General features: G+C 53.4%; 1 protein-coding gene across 1 annotated transcript; it reads right to left on the bottom strand.

Moving 5' to 3' along the window:
• Positions 1-8,927: 8,927 nt before the first annotated feature.
• Positions 8,928-19,495, bottom strand: TBX3 (T-box transcription factor 3). Its single transcript, XM_015878342.2, has 8 exons — positions 19,297-19,495; positions 18,242-18,687; positions 16,281-16,548; positions 15,019-15,165; positions 13,173-13,249; positions 11,693-11,850; positions 9,820-10,523; positions 8,928-9,443 (listed from the first exon to the last, which is right to left on the bottom strand). Exons 2-8 carry the CDS (start codon positions 18,634-18,636, stop codon positions 8,994-8,996), a joined length of 2,199 nt encoding a protein of 732 aa, XP_015733828.1. The 5' UTR covers positions 18,637-18,687; positions 19,297-19,495; the 3' UTR covers positions 8,928-8,993.
• Between the last annotated feature and the right edge of the window lie 76 nt (positions 19,496-19,571).

Here is a 19,571-nt window from a genome sequence, read left to right as displayed (position 1 = left end):
AAATATCCAGCAATGGGATTCTCATGTGGAGTTCACTGAGACCTTTAGGAACTGTCTAGTCAGTGTTGATGGCATTCACGCATACACCATTATAAAAGAAAGAAGGTGGGCACGTAGTATTGACAGTTCTTCCTCAGGCTCATTTGTGTCTTTCCTTATACTGCTTCTACTTGCCCTGTCTCTCAACCAGCTCGTGTCCAGGCACCTGGGGCCTCCCGCAGCGCCGAGGTTCCCCCCGCCGGTCCCTAAGAGCTGCTTCCCGTGAGGAGGGGCCGCTTCCCGGCCGTGCTGCCGGGCTGTCCCCACCAGGTGGCACTCCAGGAGCGGCGGAGCAGCGGGACCCGGCACGGCGCGGCTCCGGGCGCTGTGACCTCGGCCCCTTCCTCCATTCCACTCAAACATGTGGGCTGCTGTTGCAGGTCCTGCTGTTGCAAAGACTTCGTGAGTTCATGATTTCGGGGCATTAGAGATATCTGGGGATGGAGGTTCCCTCCGTGTATCGCTCTACCCGGAGTCTGCCGCGATTAAATCAGGAGTAAGAGAAAGCTCTCCCGACGGCAGAAATTTGGAGGTGTGGGATACCGGGATGGAGAGGATGAGGGGACCACATTTACGTTTTATCTCTCTTCTCCACTCCGCCCACGGTTAAACACTCGGTAGACTTAACAAAGCAAAGAGCCGTCTGTCTCTAAAAGGGGGTGAGCTCCTCCCGAGCAGTCCTCGGTCTCTGTGGGACGACGGGAGGCCGAAGGAGAAGCACAGGGGCAATAGGAGAGCTGATGATTCTCACAAGTGGCCAAAAGAGAGATATTCACCCGGGACACGCGATAGGGTCGATATCGCCGAGCTAACCAAGAGGCAGATACCGAACACAGCCGCTTGAGCCTCCCGGCTGTTCTCGGACGGAGTCGGGCTCCGCTGCAGCCTCCGGGGGAGCTGGCGCCTGCCGGGGCCAAGGGAGGGCACTGGAGGCCGGGACGCGCCGTGCCCGATGTCTCGTGTGTCGTGCACGTCTTAATCAAAGTGAAAGGAATGCGCATACAACCTCATCCTTTCCCATCGGCTTTATGTAACGCCATATGCACACGTACGTGGATTTGGACTGCAGAAGTATTCGAAACATATTAGAGCTGCTCAGCGCTATTTACGTGCTCCGTACAGTGTAAGTGCAGTACAGCTAAATAGTCACTCGGAGCTCCGGAGGCGGAATTAGCGCGATGGCAGAAACGTAGGTGCCGGGAGCTTCTCCGTGCCCGCTCCGCTCCCAGCGCACGGCCGGTTCCTCCGGCTGCTTCCACCCTTCGGGGTTCTTTAAGTTTTATTTTTCCCTCGTAATCGTTAAGAAAACAAGCAAACAAAACAACTAAAGTCTCCAGGTTTATTAAAGAAAGTCTCTACCGGCCTGGGACGCCGCTTCGGGCTGCAAAACGAAGCCCACTTTTCTTCCGACTGAACGCGGTGCATTTTCGGAGGAGCCCTCACTGGCCGCGCTGCCGCGGGGGCTCAGACTGGACAGGGCGCTGCTTCGCCTCGGGCCGCGTTCCTGGTGAGAAAGCACATCTAAAACAAACCAAGGAGACCACCACCAGCACCTTCGTGCGGCTCTCGGGTTAACCCCCCCCTACCCCACCCCACTAATGACTGACGGCTGGTGCCACTGAGACAAATAAATACATCGTAAGGAGGGCAATGGGTCGCGAGTCGTTTTGGCCCTAAGGTGAGATTTAGCAATGACCGCCATTAAAACAAGCTTTTCACTTTTCCTGGGGTAGCCCCTGCCCCCATCGGCTCCGGCAAGCGAAGCGGGCGAGCGTCCCTACCTACGTACGTTTGTGTTTGAGGTTCGGGGGCGATTTATGTTTGGATGTGTTTTGTTTGTTTGTTTTAGTTCGGACTTGGGATAAATGGAAACCGGACTCGGGAGAGCGAGCTTGAAAAACATCTTTCAAAGTCCACGGGAAAGGGCCCGAAGTGACGATGATGGAGAGCTTAAAAACAAGCAAGGAAGCTGTCGGAAACAAAATCTGGAGCGGCGGGGTAAAGCAGAAGGGTGAGCGCCGTGCTCCGAGTGGAGCGGCCGGGAAGGGAGCCCTTCCTGCATAGCGACCCGAAACGGGACCGTGCGCCCTGACCTGCAAAGCCCTCATCTCCCTCCTGCACCTTTACCGAGATAAGGCTCCGCATCTCCTCGACCCCACGGCCAAGGCGGTGTGAGGAACCCCCAGCTCCACCGTCCCGCTCGTACCTTTTCCATGGAGCAAGTCCATAGGAAAAAACACCGCTGCCTTTTCCTGTCGTGCTTATTTCCCTACTCATTCTATTTTGCTCTGGAGGCTCATGAGGAAGTAAAGTTGAGAAGGACTTCGGAACAGAGAGAAGCCGGGGGGAAAGGGGGCTACAGGGCAGGGAGGGATCGGGATGCCCATGGGGTGGGGGCTCTCTCGCTACGTTAGAACTCGACTGGGTCAGCAAAGCACAGCCCGATACGAACGGTCGGATTGTTGATGGTTGTTCGGTACTTGTTTTGTTGTTTGTTGTTGTTTTTTCAGTGTTGGGTTAAATAAGGTCCTTCGTTAGAAAGAGCTTTGTCTGGGGGGAGTGATGGAAAGCTAACTCTAGTGAGAACAGCATGAAGTTCAGCAGGAATTACATCCCCGTTAAGCTGCGGCGAGTTACGCCGGCCGAGAGTGAACAATAAATAAATAAATGAAAGAGTGGAGAGATTTAAAAAAAAAAAAAAAAAAAAGCACTTTCTCCAGAATCGTTCGATAATTTAAATAAATAAATAAAAGGTGAGCAAAAGGAAAACCCGAAGGAGGAGCAGCCCTGGGAGCTGAGCCCGGAGCAGCCTGTACAGTCGCCGTGCCCCCGGGGGGAACCCATTGCGGCCCCTGACGAGCAGCCGAAGCCGGAGTACGAACTCCCTGAATGGCCACTTCAAGCTGAGGGCTTCGCCTCGCCGTGTTTTTACACGCCTTAATTGTTCGCTAATAATGCGGCGTTTGGGAGAAGCACGTGGGAAGTACAGGGCAGGCTGGAAAGAAAAGTGGGTAAAAAAAATAAAAGAAGAAGAAGAAAAGAGAAAAACCAACAAAAACCCCGAAGCAACCCCACGAGCCGATCCCGGCACTATCGGCTGTTCTCTCTGTTCGGAGTCAGAAGGCTTCAGGTGGAAACGGCCGCTCTGTGAAAGCTCCGGGGATGTGAGAGGGGTCTGGCTGCAGGGAGAGGTCGACGGGTCAGGGAGATAACGCGCTGCCAGCCTCCAGGACACAACTTGGAATGTCCCCATGCATGTCTGTTTGCTTTGGCGCTGTGTGTGAGGGGCTGAGGGCTCGGGGTTTCTTTATAAGAAGCCGCAAAAAAACAAGTTTTCGATTTTTTTTTTTTTTTTTTTTCCTGCTCTATTTCCCCACGGTTCAATCCAACCCTTGGATTCCCGAAGTTTCCATCACGGATCCTCCCGACCCGGTGCCTCCGGAGCTCCCGGCCCCATTCGGTTGCGGCCCGACGAGGTGCGGTAGCGAGAGTGTCCGCAGGGAGACACTTCTGCTCCCCCCCCCTCCCTCTCCGTTCTGCCAGAGCCTCGAGGAAACGGCCACAACAACTCTCTTATCCTTCCCCGAGACAACAAACTGATCCATCTGTCCGTCCATCATTCAACCATCCCTGAGCCTCTCTCAAGGGCACGGCGTGGCAGTAGCGCTTGCCACCTGTGCGTTCCCCCAGTGGGCTCCCCGAGTCCTGCAGGAAAGCCCCGGGCCGGGACCCCCATCCCCTACACCCCGGCTACTGCCCACCGGGACACGCAGTCCCGCGGCTCTGCACACGCTCCCCGTGCTCGCAGCTGATGAATTTCAAGCAATTCTCTTTTTTCTTTCTTTCTTTTATTTTTTTTCTCATTTAATTTTTTTTTTCCTCTCCTTTCTTCTTCTCCTTCTTTTCTCTTTTTATTTTTGTTCTCTTTTCTCTCAAGCCCTTTCTCTCTGCCTTCCCAAAAGCTCTTCCCGGTGCAACCCCGCAGCCCGGGGCAAGGGCGGAGGCAGAATGATCACCGCTTCCAAGGTTTTCCGAACAATCCTTAAAGAAGGAAACCTTTCTCTCCAAGTCTCTTTGATCTACGAGCCCTGGCGCTCTGTGAGCCCGCGTGTGTGAGGGGCCTGTCGGCTGTGGGAGCCCCCCCAGCCGGGACATAAAAGAACAAAATAAGAAGGCTGCCAGAGGACGGGGATCGACCGAAAGGGCTCGAGTATTTCATATTCCTGGTAGCTGTCAAGTCCAAAAGCCACAACCCACCTCTCGCCGGCTGTTTGCAGAGGGCAGCGGCGTGTGTGCCCGCGAGGGGCTGGAGCGCACCGTGCACCGAGGCCGGGAGGGGGAAAGAGGGCAGTAAATCTGCGCTTGTAATCAATCAATAATTAACTAATAACATAGAGTGGGCCGAACGGGCCTGGCAGGACGGCGGCGGGAGCGGTCAAGCCCCGTGGAGGTGGTTCCCGTGCCTCTCCCATCACCCCACACACACCCATCCCCGAGCTGCTCCAGCCCCATTGCCCCTCTCCGGGACCGGCCCCACCGCCCAAATCCCACTTTTTCATACACTTCGTACCGGCGGCCAAAATTCCCACTAGTAAAACCCGGCAAAACTTGCGACGAGCCCCGCTGCCCGGCGAGGGAGGGAAGGAGGGCAGGCACATTTTCCCTCTCCGCTCTCCATCTCCCCACAGGGCCCCCATCCCCGGTGGATGTCCCCGTGTCCCCCGCTCAGGGTCCCCTCGGGGCCGTCCCGCACTGCCCAGGCTGCCCAAGAGATGGCGCCGCCGCCCCGCCGGACCCCCCCGGCGCCGAGCCCCCCCACCCCCACCCAGCGCCGGGTCGCCTGCATCAGCCATAAAACCATTGAGGATATCAAGACAGGCGCCAGGTGAGTAATAGACAGGATAATCCAGAGAGATTGCTCGCTGTTTACCTCCATCCACAAGCGCCACAAGAGTTACTCATTAACGTTACTATATACAAATAAGATACACAGGAGATAAAGCCATTTGCAAGTCAGAGTTACACCTGCGGTACACGGATTTCTTGCAAGGGCATGGGGAGGGGGAGGTCAGCGTTAGGCCCGTGGGAGAGGGGGGTTGAATCAATCAGGCCTCACCCCCAGTGCCTAAAACACAACGGTAAGCGCCGGTGCCTGCAAAGCGGCTACCTGGTGCCTGCAAAGGGAGGCGGGGGCAGCTGGGTTGCTCAGAATCAGCGCCGAGTTTCCTCTCCGACTCCCAGAATCTATCTCCTGTTCCCCCCCCCCACACACACACACACACAAACACCACAACAGCCCTCACTTTTCTAGCGATTGCGGAGGGACAAGCAGCAGGGGAGGGAAAAAAATAACAGGCGTTCGTGAAACTGAATGAATGAGAAGAACGACATGGAGGGGGGATAATAGTGCGGAGCTGAAAGGCGCCTCTTTGCCGGTGCCTCTCTAACGGGAGAAAGTTGAACCACGAGGCTGCGGGGTGATCATACGGCCACGGGGGTTGGTAGGGCCGCAACACCCCCCACCCGGGGCCGCCAACCCTGGGGACAGCAGAGGATCTGGGTGACAAGCGACATCCATCTCGTGGGGATGCAGCCCGGAGCCTGGTTTGTTTGATTTGTTGTTGTTTTGTTTTTACCAGCCCCGACGCCACCTCTCAGTCCATAAAAGCCCCACCTTGCTCTGAGGCACATCGGCATACTTGCTCACCTTGGGCAGGCTGGGAAAGGGAGAGAGGGAGAGAAAAACCCACCTCAATACAAACCCCCGGCGACCTGGCTGGCTGTGTGTCCCGGGATTCAAATACACCCCTTAAAATGCGAATAATCCCCCAGCGAAGCAAAGGATAAGAAACGAACAAGCAAAAGGGCTCGAAGTTCGCAGAAGGGTCCTAGTGGGTGTCCAGCCGATGTGCTCAGCAACGCCGTGAGCCCCCGGCTCTCAAGGGTAGGGACCCCCCTGCAACTGCTCCCAATTTGAGATGGGGAAATGTCTCTTTCTGCCAGAATTTGCCTCAGAAACAAGCGGGGCTGGCCGGGCGAGGCGGACGGGGGTTGCAGCCGGGGGTTCCCACCGCTCAGCACGGCTGAGCCAGGCGGAGTTGCTTTGAAAATAAGGGGGAGAAAGTTCCGTGGCCGCGTTCCCCCTGAGCACCTCTTTCTCCCCCCGGCACAGGACCCAGAGGCCGCTGGCCGAGAGGCAGGCAGAGCATAAAACAGGATCCGGGCTGGAAGTACATCCTTATAATATTTATTACTGGCGGAGGATGAATCACTTTCCAATATACGGGCCACTAACTGCTGAAGGGGGGGAAATCTCTTTAACGAGGAGGAATATATATGTTCTGCTTAGGGATGTGCTCACGGGCTGGCAGCGGTGCAGGCAGGAGCTTCCAGCTCCTCTCTCTGCTCCCGGTGACCGCCTGGCCCAAGTCCCCCCACAGCACCGCGCAGCTCCAGTGCTTATTCTCAGTGTATCTTCAGCCCCACAGCACAAGGGGGCGAACCCCAGGAAGGTCCCCCTTGTCCCCCCGCCAGATGCTGACCGGAAGGATCTGTCCCCTGCCCGGACAGCACCATAACCCCAGCGATTCGGGAACTCTTTACCTGGAAACTTTTGAGGGGAGGGTTTTGCATTAAATTTTAACTGATCTATTCTCCGATTCTTCACTTTTGCTTTATTAATTTATGACAGATAAAAGCATCGCTGAGCCGTTCTCATTAACTTTTCAAACGCCACTTAATCTCATTCCATTAAAAGAGGTGACTTAGTACCCTCTGGATCCGCTTTAAAAGAAGCGTGTGTGTGTAAGGGGGGGGGGAGGGATATGGAAAGGTACATTAAGCAGCTTGCTTAAACCGCGGGTTTCTCTGGCCGATCCGTGTGGGATCCTTCCCCGAGAAGCAATAGGGGTTGAGAGGGGCGGACAGCGGGGAGGTGGGGAGGGGGGAGCAGCGCTCGGTCTCTGCTGACGGGCAGGTGGGGGCTGGAGGCAGGTGGGTGTTGGAGGCACAGGAAGGAACGCCCGGCACGTTTCAATAAAAATTTATTTGAAACTTCGGCGAGTGTTTAAAAGAAAAAAAAGAAGGGAAAAAAAAAAAAAAAAAAAAAAAAAAAAAAAAAAAGAAAAAAAAAGACAAAGAAAACACGGGAAAAAATACAGAAAGAAAAAAAAAACCTTCTCGACATCGATATCACACAAAATATGTCTTCATTTTTTTTCCCCCCCTTTGAACCAACACCTGACTTTGAAGCCAAGAAAATACGCACCCACTCAAACAAAGACAACAGCAAGACAGTAAGAAAAACTCCGTTGCGTTTGGTGGTTGTTGGTTTCTCCCTTTGACAAACCGAAGAAATGGGAAAGAGCGCAAAGTGAAGACATTTCTCTGGCTCTCATCTTTTCTTTCGCCCGAGCAGCCGCAGAAGCCCGTTGTCGTGGATGAACGTATAGAAAACCTTTCTTTCTCTTTTTTTCCTCCCGTGGTCGAAATTTGAATCTGAAAGTAGCACTTGAACACCGGGGAGAGCGAGGATTTAAAAAGCCATAGCGCGGCACGTCGCGGTTTCTCTCGCTGTTCTCTCATTGCGAGCTCTTTGATGAACGCTGTTCGCTGCCCCTCTGCCTCTTCCAGCCGCGACTCTTTGCGAGGGGTGAACTGAAGGCGAGGAGCTGAGCTCGGAACCCGCAGGTCCGGCCCGGGCCGCTCTGATTCGGGGCTGGGATGGGGGGGGGGGGGGGGGGGTAAAGGAGAACCGACTTGAAATGAAAAGAGAAGAAAACAAAAGACAGCTGCAGCCGTATTTACAGAGATATGTACAACGTCAATAAATTAAAGTTTAATTTCGAGTATTCATATTCCACGTATTTACAAGAGTTATCAAATAATTACATAAATACTTTGCTTTAATAATAGTGTCCGCTTTTTCTTTTTCTTCTCAGCGTGTTTAAACCTTGTTATTGCATATACAATGAAAGAGGGAAAGCTGTGATAAACCTACAGTCGAGCTACAGAGGTTTTTAGATAAAATAAACCCACTTATTTTTTTCTTTCCAACTACACTTCTTACTGTTGTTGCTACGGGGAGGGTCTTTAAGGGAGAGGGAAGAGGGTCGTCTTTTCGTTTTTATTATTATTATCATTATCATTATTATTAATTATTTTGTCCCTGGGATTCGAAACGAGCATCGGAAATAAACAACGAAAACCCAACGAAATAAAAACAGAACCCTCCCCTCCCCCCCAAAATAAAAGCAAACTACTACGGAACATGCAAAGAAAAGCCACCGAGTGGTTCTCAGACATCACGATAATATGTTTAACACACAGCTTCCCTTAATATCGACGCAGAGGGCTGACGCTACCAAACCCTCCAAACCCTCCCAGGAAACAACTGGCGAATGACCGATAGGAGAGTTGCTTATACAGTTTTCTTTAGGAGAAAAAAAATCGCTTCGCTTACTTTCTTTTATTTCAATACGTCCTTTCGGTGTTCGCTTTATTTTCGCTTTATTTAGTTTTCAGGCTGTTCGTTTTTTCTTTTTTTTCCTTTTTTTTTCTTTTTCTTTTTTTCTTTTTTTTTTTTTTTTCTCTTTTTTTAAGACAGTGAAGAAAAAAGAAGGGGGTGGGGGGAGGGGTGGGACACGCATTCCGGCAACCCCTTAATGCGGCAGCCCCCGGCGGCGCTCCTCCCCCCGGCTCCCCGCCCTTCCCCTTCCCCCAGCTCGACACTTTTTGCTGATCAGCGCCCACAAGACTCAGGGCGGTTTATATTAAAAATAAAATTTAAACACTTTAAAAAAATAATAAAATAAAATAAAAAGGAGGAAGGGGAGAAGATGGGGGGGGGGGGGGGGGGAGGGGAAAGGGGGGGCGCTGAAAGGCTTCGCGGGATGGAGGATGTGGTTTCTTTCAAACAAAGTGCATTGCGAGACTAGTTTGAAATGAGCTGGCGGCTACGGGGAACCGCTGCGGGATCTGTCCTGCTTGGGGTCGAGGCCGCTGACCAGGCGTTGGATGTTCTGCAGTTCGCTGGTAGCCGCCTCCTTGTCGGCTCCCAGCTTTGGGGACAAGGATACGGAGCCGGAGGAGAGTGTGGACGAGCGGCTGGTGAGGTCCGAAGCGGAGTCCAGGGGCACGGCTCCGGGGCTAGAAGCCAGAGCGCTGCCTTTGGTCTCTCCGGAGGTCGCGGTCAGGGCCCCGGGCAGAGCGGTGGTGAGGAGGCTGCTGCCGTCGGGCAGGGGCACGGGCAACGGGTAGGGGCTGTAGCGGAGCCGGGGCCGCACGGCGTTGAGAAAGGGATGCCGGTGCACAGAACTGGAGGCCGCGCTGGAAGCCGCCGCCGCCGCCGCCATGTAGGTGTAGGGGTAGGGGAAGAGGCTACCGAAGGGAGACATGGCCAAGCCCTGCGGGAGGGGGAGGAGGGAGAGAAAAAGTGTTAGCAGTGCGTGCCCGCTTTCTGCTCCTTACTCCCACCCACAATACGAACCGCGAAACCGGGTATGTTCCCCGATTCAGACCCCCGGACCCTCGAGGGCTCAGCCTCACCCTGCACTGAAGCTGCCCGGGGAAGCACTGAGCCCAGAATGGGGCACAAGGAGCTGGGGGGGCTCCACATGAGTTACTCCTCACCAGCAAGGCTGCCTCAAAGCCTTACTTCACCCCCCCCACCCCCGGATCCAACTCCTTATGCAGCGAAGAGAAGTGCCCCTCTACCCCTTGCTTCCTTCTGAGGGGCACTGGGCGGTCAGAACCTGCCCACTTGAGGCCGTCGGGACGTACCTGAGAGGCCAGGACGTGCTGCTGCAGGTGGAAGGGCAGAGCGGCCGTGGATGCCCCCGAGAGTCCCTGGGCCGCCGCCGTGGCCATCACCGTGCTGTCCAGTCCCGAGCCGCCGGCGGAAGCCCCTGACACCGTGGCGAGCAGCGGACCCATGCCCGCGGCCATGCCGGAGAACGCTCCCCCCATAGCGAACTGCCCAGGGTGCAGCAGCAGCGGATGCCCGTTCCCCAGCGGGTTGAAGAACTGCTGGCTGGCCAGGGCCGGGGGGAACCCCAGGTTCTGTAAATGTCCCTGGCTCAAGTGCGCCGTGCTGTCGGTCTGGACTGTGAGGGGGGCGAAGGGCTCTTTGCCCAGCAGCCGGTTCTCGTCTACTTTAGGGCCGTCCCGGAGGGGGCTTTTCAGTTCCTCGCCGCTCAAGCCTCCCCCTCGGCTACTGGAGGAGATGGTGGCCGGGCTGTGCCGGGAGTCCGGGGGGGCTTTTTCCGTCCTCTCCCGGCTCCGGCTCGTCGCCGACTCGCTAGGGAAGAAGTGGCTTTTGGAAGGGCTGCCCCCCTTGTCCCGGGGGTCGTCACTCGCAGCCGCCCCGGAGCTGGCCGGCGCGGGGGTTGTGGCTGTGGTCGTGCTGATTTTGCCCGATTCGCTGGCTTCTAGCAAAGGGTCGTCTTTGCTGTCGGCATCGCTGTCACCTTCGCTGGGACAGAGATCTGAAAGACAAAGGCAGCCCGGGGCTGGGAGACGGCACGGCGCGTCCCTAACCCCCGCCGGGCTGAGGACACTCCCTGGCAATTCCAATGGCAAAGCTGGAGATCACTTCTTAGGAGATAAATACGTCCACTCCGCCCCCCGCTCCGGCTCCCAGCGGTAAGTAAGCACTGGTCCCAGTGCACCGACTCCGCACAGCCCGAGGACTCGAGGCCTGCGGCACCGCTCCCCGCGGGAGCAGCAAACCCCGCCCGCTCGCCCGCCCCGTCGGGGTTCGTCTCCTATCAACTTTTCCAAACTCTGGAGCCCTTTCGACGGCCGAAGGTTGTAGCCTTCCCCCTCCTCGGCCTCCGTCACTCTGAGGACCTCCCTTGTCTTCCTCCCCAAAACGCTTTGCCGGATTCCTCTGCACTATATCTCCTAATTTCAGCGCCCTAGGTGTGAAGATCTGGTTTGCTTTTCGGGTCCACTCCCAGCTCCCCTCCCCTCGGCTCGGCAGGACTTTAAACAAACGAGTAAAGCAACAACTAAAAAGAGGTTGTTTCCTCCTCCCTCTGCGCTTTCCTTCCCCCCCACCCCCCCACCCCTGGACGGATTAATACATGTGAAAGAGCTGCAGACAGCTTTCAACCCCGCACGGAGAGAAAGCGAGAGGGACTTTTCTATAACAAAGTTCGGGACTGTATCCAGGGGAAAGATCCTTCCTCTAATAACAGATTCAGGGAGGAATATTAATGGAGTGACTCCACTTTTGAACTTTTGCCCCGTGGTCTGTCTTTGCTCCCTTGACTCGGAGCTGGCTCCTTTCTGAAGCGTGGAGAGGAGGAAGGAGCAAGAGAGGGGCCGGGAGAGGGGGGGGGGGGGGGGGGGGGGGGGGGGGGAAGAGGGAGAAGGACAGAGGAAAGGGGAAGAGGGAAAGGGGAGAAAGTGCAAGGAGAAAAGAGAAATAAAAAGAAGAGGAGGGAGAGAGGAGAAAAAGAAGGAGACTGGGAAAGACAAAGTAAGAAAAACGTAGGAGAAAAGAAAGAAAAGGGAAAAGAGAGAAAGAGAAAACTGAGGGGAGGCAGAAAGAGGGCTGTGGCCATGGCACAGCAGTGCACGCCGGGCTCCATGCCCCCGAGCAGAACTTGACTGTCCCCGCTGCCCCCATGGGACCGGGCTCAGTGCTCACCTTTGAGGCTGGAGGTGCCGACGGTGGGCACAGCGGGGCAGGAGGACTGCGCGAAGCACTTGAAGGCTGTCTGCTCGTTGGATGATTCGTCTGAAGTAGGGTTTTCTTTCTTCTGCCTCTCGTCATACACTCGCATGGACTGCAGGGTCAGCTGCTTCCTGCCGGGCATATGGAACTGCTGGGAGAGCAGCACCCTGCCCCCCCATCCCGAGCCCCCAACACCCCATAGCGATCTCCTCTAGGGGATCCCATATCCCTTAGGGAGTCCATAGGTGGGTGTGTGGGGAGAATGCAGCTGGATGTTGGGGGAATGCACTGCTTGAGAGCAGAGCCAAGAGCTTGGCTGCTAATGAGAGGAGATTTCTTGGAAGCTGTTAGCAGCAATCCTGTGCACGGCAGATATTAAAGAATAGGAGGGGAGATGGGGGGGTGGGGGGGTGGCTGGCAGCAGGGGGAACAGTTCCCTGGAGATTAGCTTTTAAAACACGAGGGTGTTCCAGAGATACAAGCCATCTTAATGGTTGCTAAGATTGCTAGGAAGTGGTTATTTTGTTAGGCACTTTATGTAATCTTTTCACCAACAATTAACCCGGAGTAAAATCTATTTATATTTAGAGAGAAATTAGAAATCATTTCCGTCCTGTGGCTCCAGCATTGGCTTTATTTTCACACTGACGGACAAGAGGAGCTGGCGTGTGTGTGTGTGTGTGGTATGCCGGGTTCATTGCTGGGCATGGAGAAAGGCCTCTTGTTTAACATTACAACCCCCCCTTCTCCCTCTTCTTCTTCTTTTTTTTTTTTTTTTTAAGAGAGAAAAGGAACAGACATATTTATTCATTATCTAAAACAGAGTGCAAATGGCTAAAATATCCTGTCTGCCGTAACAAAACAAAGCAAAGACTTATTCCCCATCAAGGGGAGGTGGGGCAGGGGGGGTGTTGCTGGAAAAAGCTCCTTTTCTCTATTTTGGCCAATATTTTTAAGAATATAATAATTCTGTGCACTATTCCAAGTGATCTATCGGTGTTATTTCCATATTCCTGGGGTCCTATCAATGCAGTTTGTTTTTATGTTTCTCCCCCACTCTTTTTAGGAGAGCCAGTGGGAAAATGCTGGGGGAGATCAGAGCTACCCTCACTTCTCCCTGCTCCTTCCCAGCCACAATGTGTGGGGGTGCGATATTCCTGCCAGAACTTAAAGGAAAACTCATTTCTTCAAAGGCATTCGCCGTCTTTCCCCTTCATCTGCAGCCATTGCTTTCTCATCGGCCCTCCCGTGCAATGCAAAAAGTAAACGGGGAAAGCATGGAGAAACTCACATACAATTGGTTTGGCATTATTAATGACGAGATCCTTATTAATTTTGGCGGGGGGGAGTGTGGTTTGGAGGAAACGCGAGGTGATTTTGACCTCTGGTCATGTTCTGAGCCTTGCACACGAAAACCAAACGAGACACCCATATATAATGTTTCCAGACTCACCTTTTTTCCCTCCTTCCATTCCCGGTGTCACGAAAACCTTTGGCAAAGGGGTTGTTGTCAATTTTTAATTGAGTGATCTATAGGGAGAGAAGAAAAAAAGAAAACCAAAGCGGGGTTGGGGCAGAAAGGAGATTAAGTAAAAGAATGACTGACACGACCTCCTTCTCCCTGCTTCCCACTGCCCAGGCAGCAGCACCCAGTACACAGGGTGGGATTTTGGGGCGAATCCATGCATTTTGGGGCTGGCCGGTGAGGCAGGAGGTTGGTGGCAGTGGAAGAGCCCCATGTCGCCACCGCCGCATCGGAATTCAGTTATCCATGCAACGCGATCCATGCAAGTTATGCCTGTGCTTAAACTCTTTAAATGCCATAATTAAACCACAAAGGAATCATACCCACCCCCTCGCTATAATAAAATACTTCGTATAATCGCATTATACCCCGCGCGTGTGCATGTGTTGGGGCTCTGGGGGTGCCAGGAGCGGGCTGATTCAGGCTGGGGGTGGGCTGGCAGGAATTTTGGTGGTTGTTTGGGGGATTCTATGGGATCTGGGCTCGCTCTACAATTTCCAGTTTGAGAGGAGAGCAAGACCTGGTGAGCAAACAGCTTCGGAGCTTGAGCAGCACCAGCTCCAGGATCCCCCTTCCAACTCCTCCCCCGCACACAGACAGGAGAGAGAAGGGAAAACCCCCACCAGAAGTGGCCAGACCCTCAGCTATGCGATCTGGGCAGTGCTCCTGACCTCCACTCCCCATCCCCCTCCCCCGCTCCCCGAGATATCAGAGCATTCGGCCAGAGCCGCTGCTCCGTGCCTCCAGCTGCGGGACGGACCGCGTATAACTCCCAAAGCGAAGTATCCTCTGCATGCGTTCACCTTCCATTTCCTTGCACACGGGTGAGACGCCTGCCGAGCACCACCAGAATGGGGATATGGGGAAAGGAAGGGGGCAGCCCCTCCTTGTGCCCGGCTGTGAGGAATGGCAGTGGACAGAAGGACAGAGCGAGCGGTGTCTGCACAGCTCTGCTCTTCAGGCACACGCACACCAAGTTCTAATTTATAGACAGCAAAATAAGAGCCCCTTTTTGGCTCTTTCACTTCCTTCCACTTGACTTAATTATCGTAAATTTGCCTTTTGCCAGGCTCCCAAATGTACCACCTTCATTGCGAGCGACAATGAAGTGGCAGAAATGGGAAGGCAGCGGCTGCAGTGCTGCAAACTTTCTCGCCCTGTCTCTGTGAGACCTTCCAGCTCAATTCGAGTGAAATACTCCTCTCTGATCAGAGCATATTTCTGCACCACAAAAAATAATAAAACACTGCAGGATGAAAAAAAATATCATAATATAATAATAATAGGAACCAGACGTGCGCTCCAGCCTTATTGCCAATTGCTGTTAGAGGAGCTAAAACAGCACAAAGGCCAGGAAGAATTACAAAATCTCCAGCCACGCTGCTCTCCCCCCCCGACCCCCCCTGTCTTTCGACACACGGATCAGATTCTTTTTCTGATGCATCTTAGATTAAATCCACACTGAAAGCAGCGATCCCCACCCCATCCTGCCCCTTTTCCCCACACTGAGAAGCAGAAAAATAAATGTATATCCAAAGCACCCCCACATGCACACAGCCTTCCTTTTAATTGCCCTGCCCGGGGTCGGCTGCAGGAGAGTGCCTTCTCCCCTCCCCCAAGGGCCGTCCTGAAGTCGGAGCGGGATGATCTGGGGGAAACGAGCGGGGGTAGAGAGGAGAGGGACGAGCTCAGTGATTTTTAAGGGAACAATGTGGAGTAAAAGCTCTCCGAAAAGCCAAAACACGTAAAACAAATCCTTTCTTAATCTCCTTACCTTATCATTCTGGTATGCGGTCACTGCGATGAATTCAGTCTCTGGGAACACGTAGGTCCGGAACGTACTGTAGGGAAGCTTGAGAATATCGTTCGCTCGGACGATGTGGAAGCGGGGCTGGTACTTATGCATGGAGTTTAAAATGGTCTGCGGTGCGGAGCGGCCGGAGGGATTGGAGTGGGGGGGAAAAGAACAGGGTGAGAGCCAGCAGCACCCGCCCGCGCTGCCCCGCATTTATGCACCCCGAGCGCACCGCAATCACACGCACACGCCGCTCAGCATCCAGCACAAAGCACTGACAGCTCCGGCTCTCCCGCTGGACGCCAGCGGAGATCTCCCGCGGGGGGAAGAGGGGAGGGAGGGGTTCTGCGGGGGTTATTTGGGTTTCGGACGCGTCGGCTTTAGATTTCAAGGCGAACCAAAAGAAAATAAAAATAAAGCAGAGACAGCAGCTACAATAGAAACGCCACCACGAGAGCCTTGGTCAGGTCTAATTGCTCGCCTCAATCCACTTAAGGCCTGCGAGAGGCAAGAGCGGATCGTCTAATCAAATCACGGGCAGCGAATACAATCTTCGGCACATTAGAGATTCCCCGACCGCGGCCACCGCTGCAGCCCCGGCTCCAGACTTTCCCAGGAATAGAAAGAAATGGCGAGGAGAGGCGGGCGCTTATCAGCAGTTTGTTTGATTTCACTCGCAGGGGGAGCTTTTTTATCTCTGCAAACCCAGTAAATGTAAAGGAGTGGATAGACATGAATGGGCAACTTGACCTTTGCTTTTGGTTCCTGTTTATTTTCACTCCGGCTTGCTTTACATTATCCAGATTAATATATATTTAAATGTTTGCATACTTAGGCCTTTAAGCCCTTTATACACATGTGCATATCATTTTCCTATGCTTAAAAAGTGTGATTGTCTCTATTAAAAATATATTACATATATATAGAGAGAGAGCCAACACAGCTCTGTGATATTTTGAGTTGCACTATGTTGGAAACATATCTCTAAAGTTTATGCTGAATGGTACAGATTGGATGTTTGGAAAGCTTACAGAATAAACTTGCTTGTTTAATCCTGACCTTGGCAACAGAAAAAGAAAGGAACATCAGAACCGGACATACACACACCAGCAGGCTGCATGCAGGGGCTGTTTATTCCCCATTTTCCACACATATATGGTGTCCGAATTGCAGTGCCTGGGAAAGCTCTGGGGTGGGCACTGTGGGGGAACGCTGCTTGGGGAGAGGGGAAAGAGACTCACAAATCCGTGCTTGTCGGAGATGTTGTTAGTGAGCTTCAGCTTGTGAAAGGTGACGACTTTGGACATCCATTGTTCTCCAGTGGCTGGGCTGTCCGGGTGGATGTACATTCTCTTTGGCATTTCAGGGTCAGCTTTGCCGGCTACCATCCACCGGGAATTATGGAATTTGTACCTACAGTCATCAGCCGCCACAATATCCATCAATAGAATGTACTTGGCCTTTTTATCCAGTCCAGTGCATCTCACTTTAAACGGAGGAAACATTCTCCTATGAACAGAGAAAGGGAGATAAAGAAAAGACGAGACGAAAAGTGAAAACATAATAAGAATCATAGCGTTGGAGTGAGCTCCTAAATGTTGGTGACCCTCAGTCCACCAGAAGAAGAAATCTGCCCCCGCCCCCAGCACAAAGATTCCTCCAACGCTCCCAAGTTGCAGGAGAACGCTGTCCCTCGGGTGGGACACAGAACATACCCCTGGTGGGCACCCACCTCTCCGTTCCTAAACAGCAAAGCCTCATTCAGCCCTCTCGGATCTCTCGTTATATATAGATATATTTTCCCTCCTGTTAAATAATAGGAGCAGATTGCGCTCCAGTTAAAAATATTCCTCACTTCTACGACTGGCTCCATTATTAAGAGAGCAGAGGGGGGCTTTCTTTTAATTAACCAAAGAGAAGAGAAGCCCACGGTGAGAGCTGCGAGATCCCAGCAGCCGCTCACACCTCTGTGCACAGGGCTCCCTGAGAACCGCGCTCCCCTCTGCTCCCAAGTCCGGCTCCAAACTGCAACAGGATACCACAAATTTGCTGTTTATTGTATCGAGCGGTTGGCATTCAGCAAGCCCAACTTAAAAGGAAACACATGACTTTGGAGCGTGTAAGAGCGCCTAACACTCGCCGAAGCTTTCGAGCAAAACTTTAGACCACAATTAAGACAGAAAACTTGGGGAAGGCAGGGAAGCGGGTTGAGGTGTTTGGTTTTTCCCCTCTGCTGCTCTCGGGGCTTTCTTTCCCTAAGTCCGCAGCCTGCAGCCGGCGCTGTGCGGGGCTGAAGCCGCAGCACGGCGACCCGAGGCGGCTCTTAGGAGAGGTTTCTCTCCCGGCCGCTCTGCCGGCAGACGGCACGCCGGTTGTTCGCTGCCTTCCCCGGGGCGTGCGTTGCAAACACGGCTGAGCGCTAAAGGTTCACTCGCTGCGTGGCATCACATCCACAAACAGAGTTGTAAAAGAGCGCAAACGTCAATTAGGGGTGAATATAGAGAGGGATTTCAGACGTATAAACCTATAAAATGCCAAAAATGCGGAGCGTGATACGCGCCGTGTGCGTTCATTCATTCGCACGTGAAGGTTATATAAATACATGGACATGCAGCACACTCCTGCAGGAGCTTTAAACCCTTGCAGCAGCGCGAGTGCTTTTCGCCCCTTTTTCTGCATTTCTAGACATAATTAGTCAGCAGAAACGCATGCCTGTATCACGGCAGAGACACAGGCACAAGCGAGGCAGCTGATAAACAGAATCTCCCTGCCCTCCTGCAGCTACCACCTCACCAGCAGAGATACGTCGCAACAAATATTTTTTGCTACATTTCCCCTTCTCTCCATGAAAGAAAACCGCGTACCGCGAGGCTGCAATCAGGCCAGCGCCTTTTCCAGTTCCAAATTATTTTCTTTCTGCTCCCAGAAAGTATTAAGCTGCTGAACCATGAAAAGCCCCTCTCGCCCCCTGAGCACGCACCGAGAGCGGCCGGTTCGTGGTTCAATAGTTGAGCCTTTCCCCAGAGTGCGCTGCCTGCAGCGGGGCTTAGCAACTGCCTCGCGCTTTTCCTAATTCCAGATGAAATGAGCTCGATGGAGGCAGTGCCAGATAAAGCCTCGCTTCGGAGCAGGCTACCGGGTGAGGAGACCGAGGAGGGAGGGAGCCCGAAAACCCAAGCGCGACCCCCCGCTCCACACCTACCTTCCCGATTTGGTGATCACCATCTCCGTGCCTCTTTTATGGAATTGTTCCCAAAGCTCTTTGGCTTCCAGGTGCACTTTCGGGTCGTCTTCGACTTCTTCTTCTGGCTCCAGAGTTTTTAAAGGCCTCAGATGAGCTGCTGCCTGGTGGCCCAGGGAAGAAAAGGGGATAGCAGACTCTGCAGCCCCCACTAGCTGATCCATAATGGGCTTAGCCAGGGCCCCGGGGAGGGAGAGGGCGGCTGCCCCGTTGGGGGGCAAAGCCAGGGCCGGGAAGAAGGGAGGCTGATGTCCCAGCACGGCGCTCATGGCAAAGTCCGGTGCCCGGTGAGGTAAAAAAGGATGATAAGCCATGCTTGTCCCAGGGATCACTGGATCTCTCATCGGTATATTCATCCACTCCACTCCTCGGTCTTCCTACTGCTGGAGTTAGTCCTGGAGTGGTTTCTAACAGCACATCATGAAGAAGAAAAATTAAGATAATAACAATACAAAGAGAAAGCACCAAAAATAAAAAATAATTAAAAAAGAAAAAAGAAAAAAAAAAAAAAGGGAAAAAAAAGTGGGGGGGAAACAAGCTCTAAACAGTACAGTACATGGGGGAGAGGCAGAACTTCTACAGCCTACACCTTCCCGAGCCGGGGCACATCCTCGGCCCTCGGGACAGCGAGGTAACAGGATTGTTCATTATTCGTCTTGCTTTTTGTCTTGCTGTTCTTTCTCTGCGGCTTTTTTTTTCCCCGAGTGGAAGTCCTTGCGTTTGAAAAGCAATGCCGAGGAAGGGGAGAAAAAAATCCACCGGGTTCGCTGTGTGCTCCCGTTGCCACGGAAGGGCTGGACAAGCCGAGATCTTTTTTTTCCTCTTCTTTTTTCTCTTGCTCTCAGTCCCTTTTCTTTTCTTCCGTCGCGGAGGGTGGTGGCTGGAAGCCGGGCTCGCTTTTTGGGTCGGCTGTGTCCCCCCCCTCCCCCCCACCCCTCCACCTTTCCTCTGTACGGGCAGGCTGCAGAGCAGAGGCTGGGGAGGGAGGGAAAGAAGAGAGAAGCGAACAAACCCACCCCCCTTCGCCGAGCGGGGAAGGCTCCTCAGCAACCTTCAGGCAGCGGCAACAGCAAAACTTGTAGGGAAATCTCGTTTCTGCCTCGCCTTCCCCCCGCTCCGAGCAGGAGCTGGTCACAGTGCCCTGATTTCCATCAGGATCTCTTCTTTCTTTCACACTCCTCCTATTTTTTTTTTCCTTCCCTTTCTCTTTCACTCTGCGTTTAAAAAAAAAACCAAACCAAAACAAAAAAAAAAAACAAAACGGGAAGAATGATACTCTTGTCTCCTCTCC

Source organism: Coturnix japonica, chromosome 15 (genome assembly GCF_001577835.2).
Source record: "Coturnix japonica isolate 7356 chromosome 15, Coturnix japonica 2.1, whole genome shotgun sequence".
NCBI lineage: Eukaryota > Metazoa > Chordata > Aves > Galliformes > Phasianidae > Coturnix > Coturnix japonica.
This window is presented reverse-complemented; position numbering and strand designations above follow the sequence as displayed.

Coding starts and splice junctions, on each gene's coding strand:
- TBX3 (XM_015878342.2), bottom strand. CDS start 18,636: ATGAATATACCGATGAGAGATCCAGTGATCCCTGGGACAAGCATGGCT. Junction 16,549..18,241: donor GTGATCACCAAATCGGGAAG/GTAGGTGTGGAG, acceptor CTCTGTTCATAG/GAGAATGTTTCCTCCGTTTA. Junction 15,166..16,280: donor TCTCCGACAAGCACGGATTT/GTGAGTCTCTTT, acceptor TCCGCACCGCAG/ACCATTTTAAACTCCATGCA.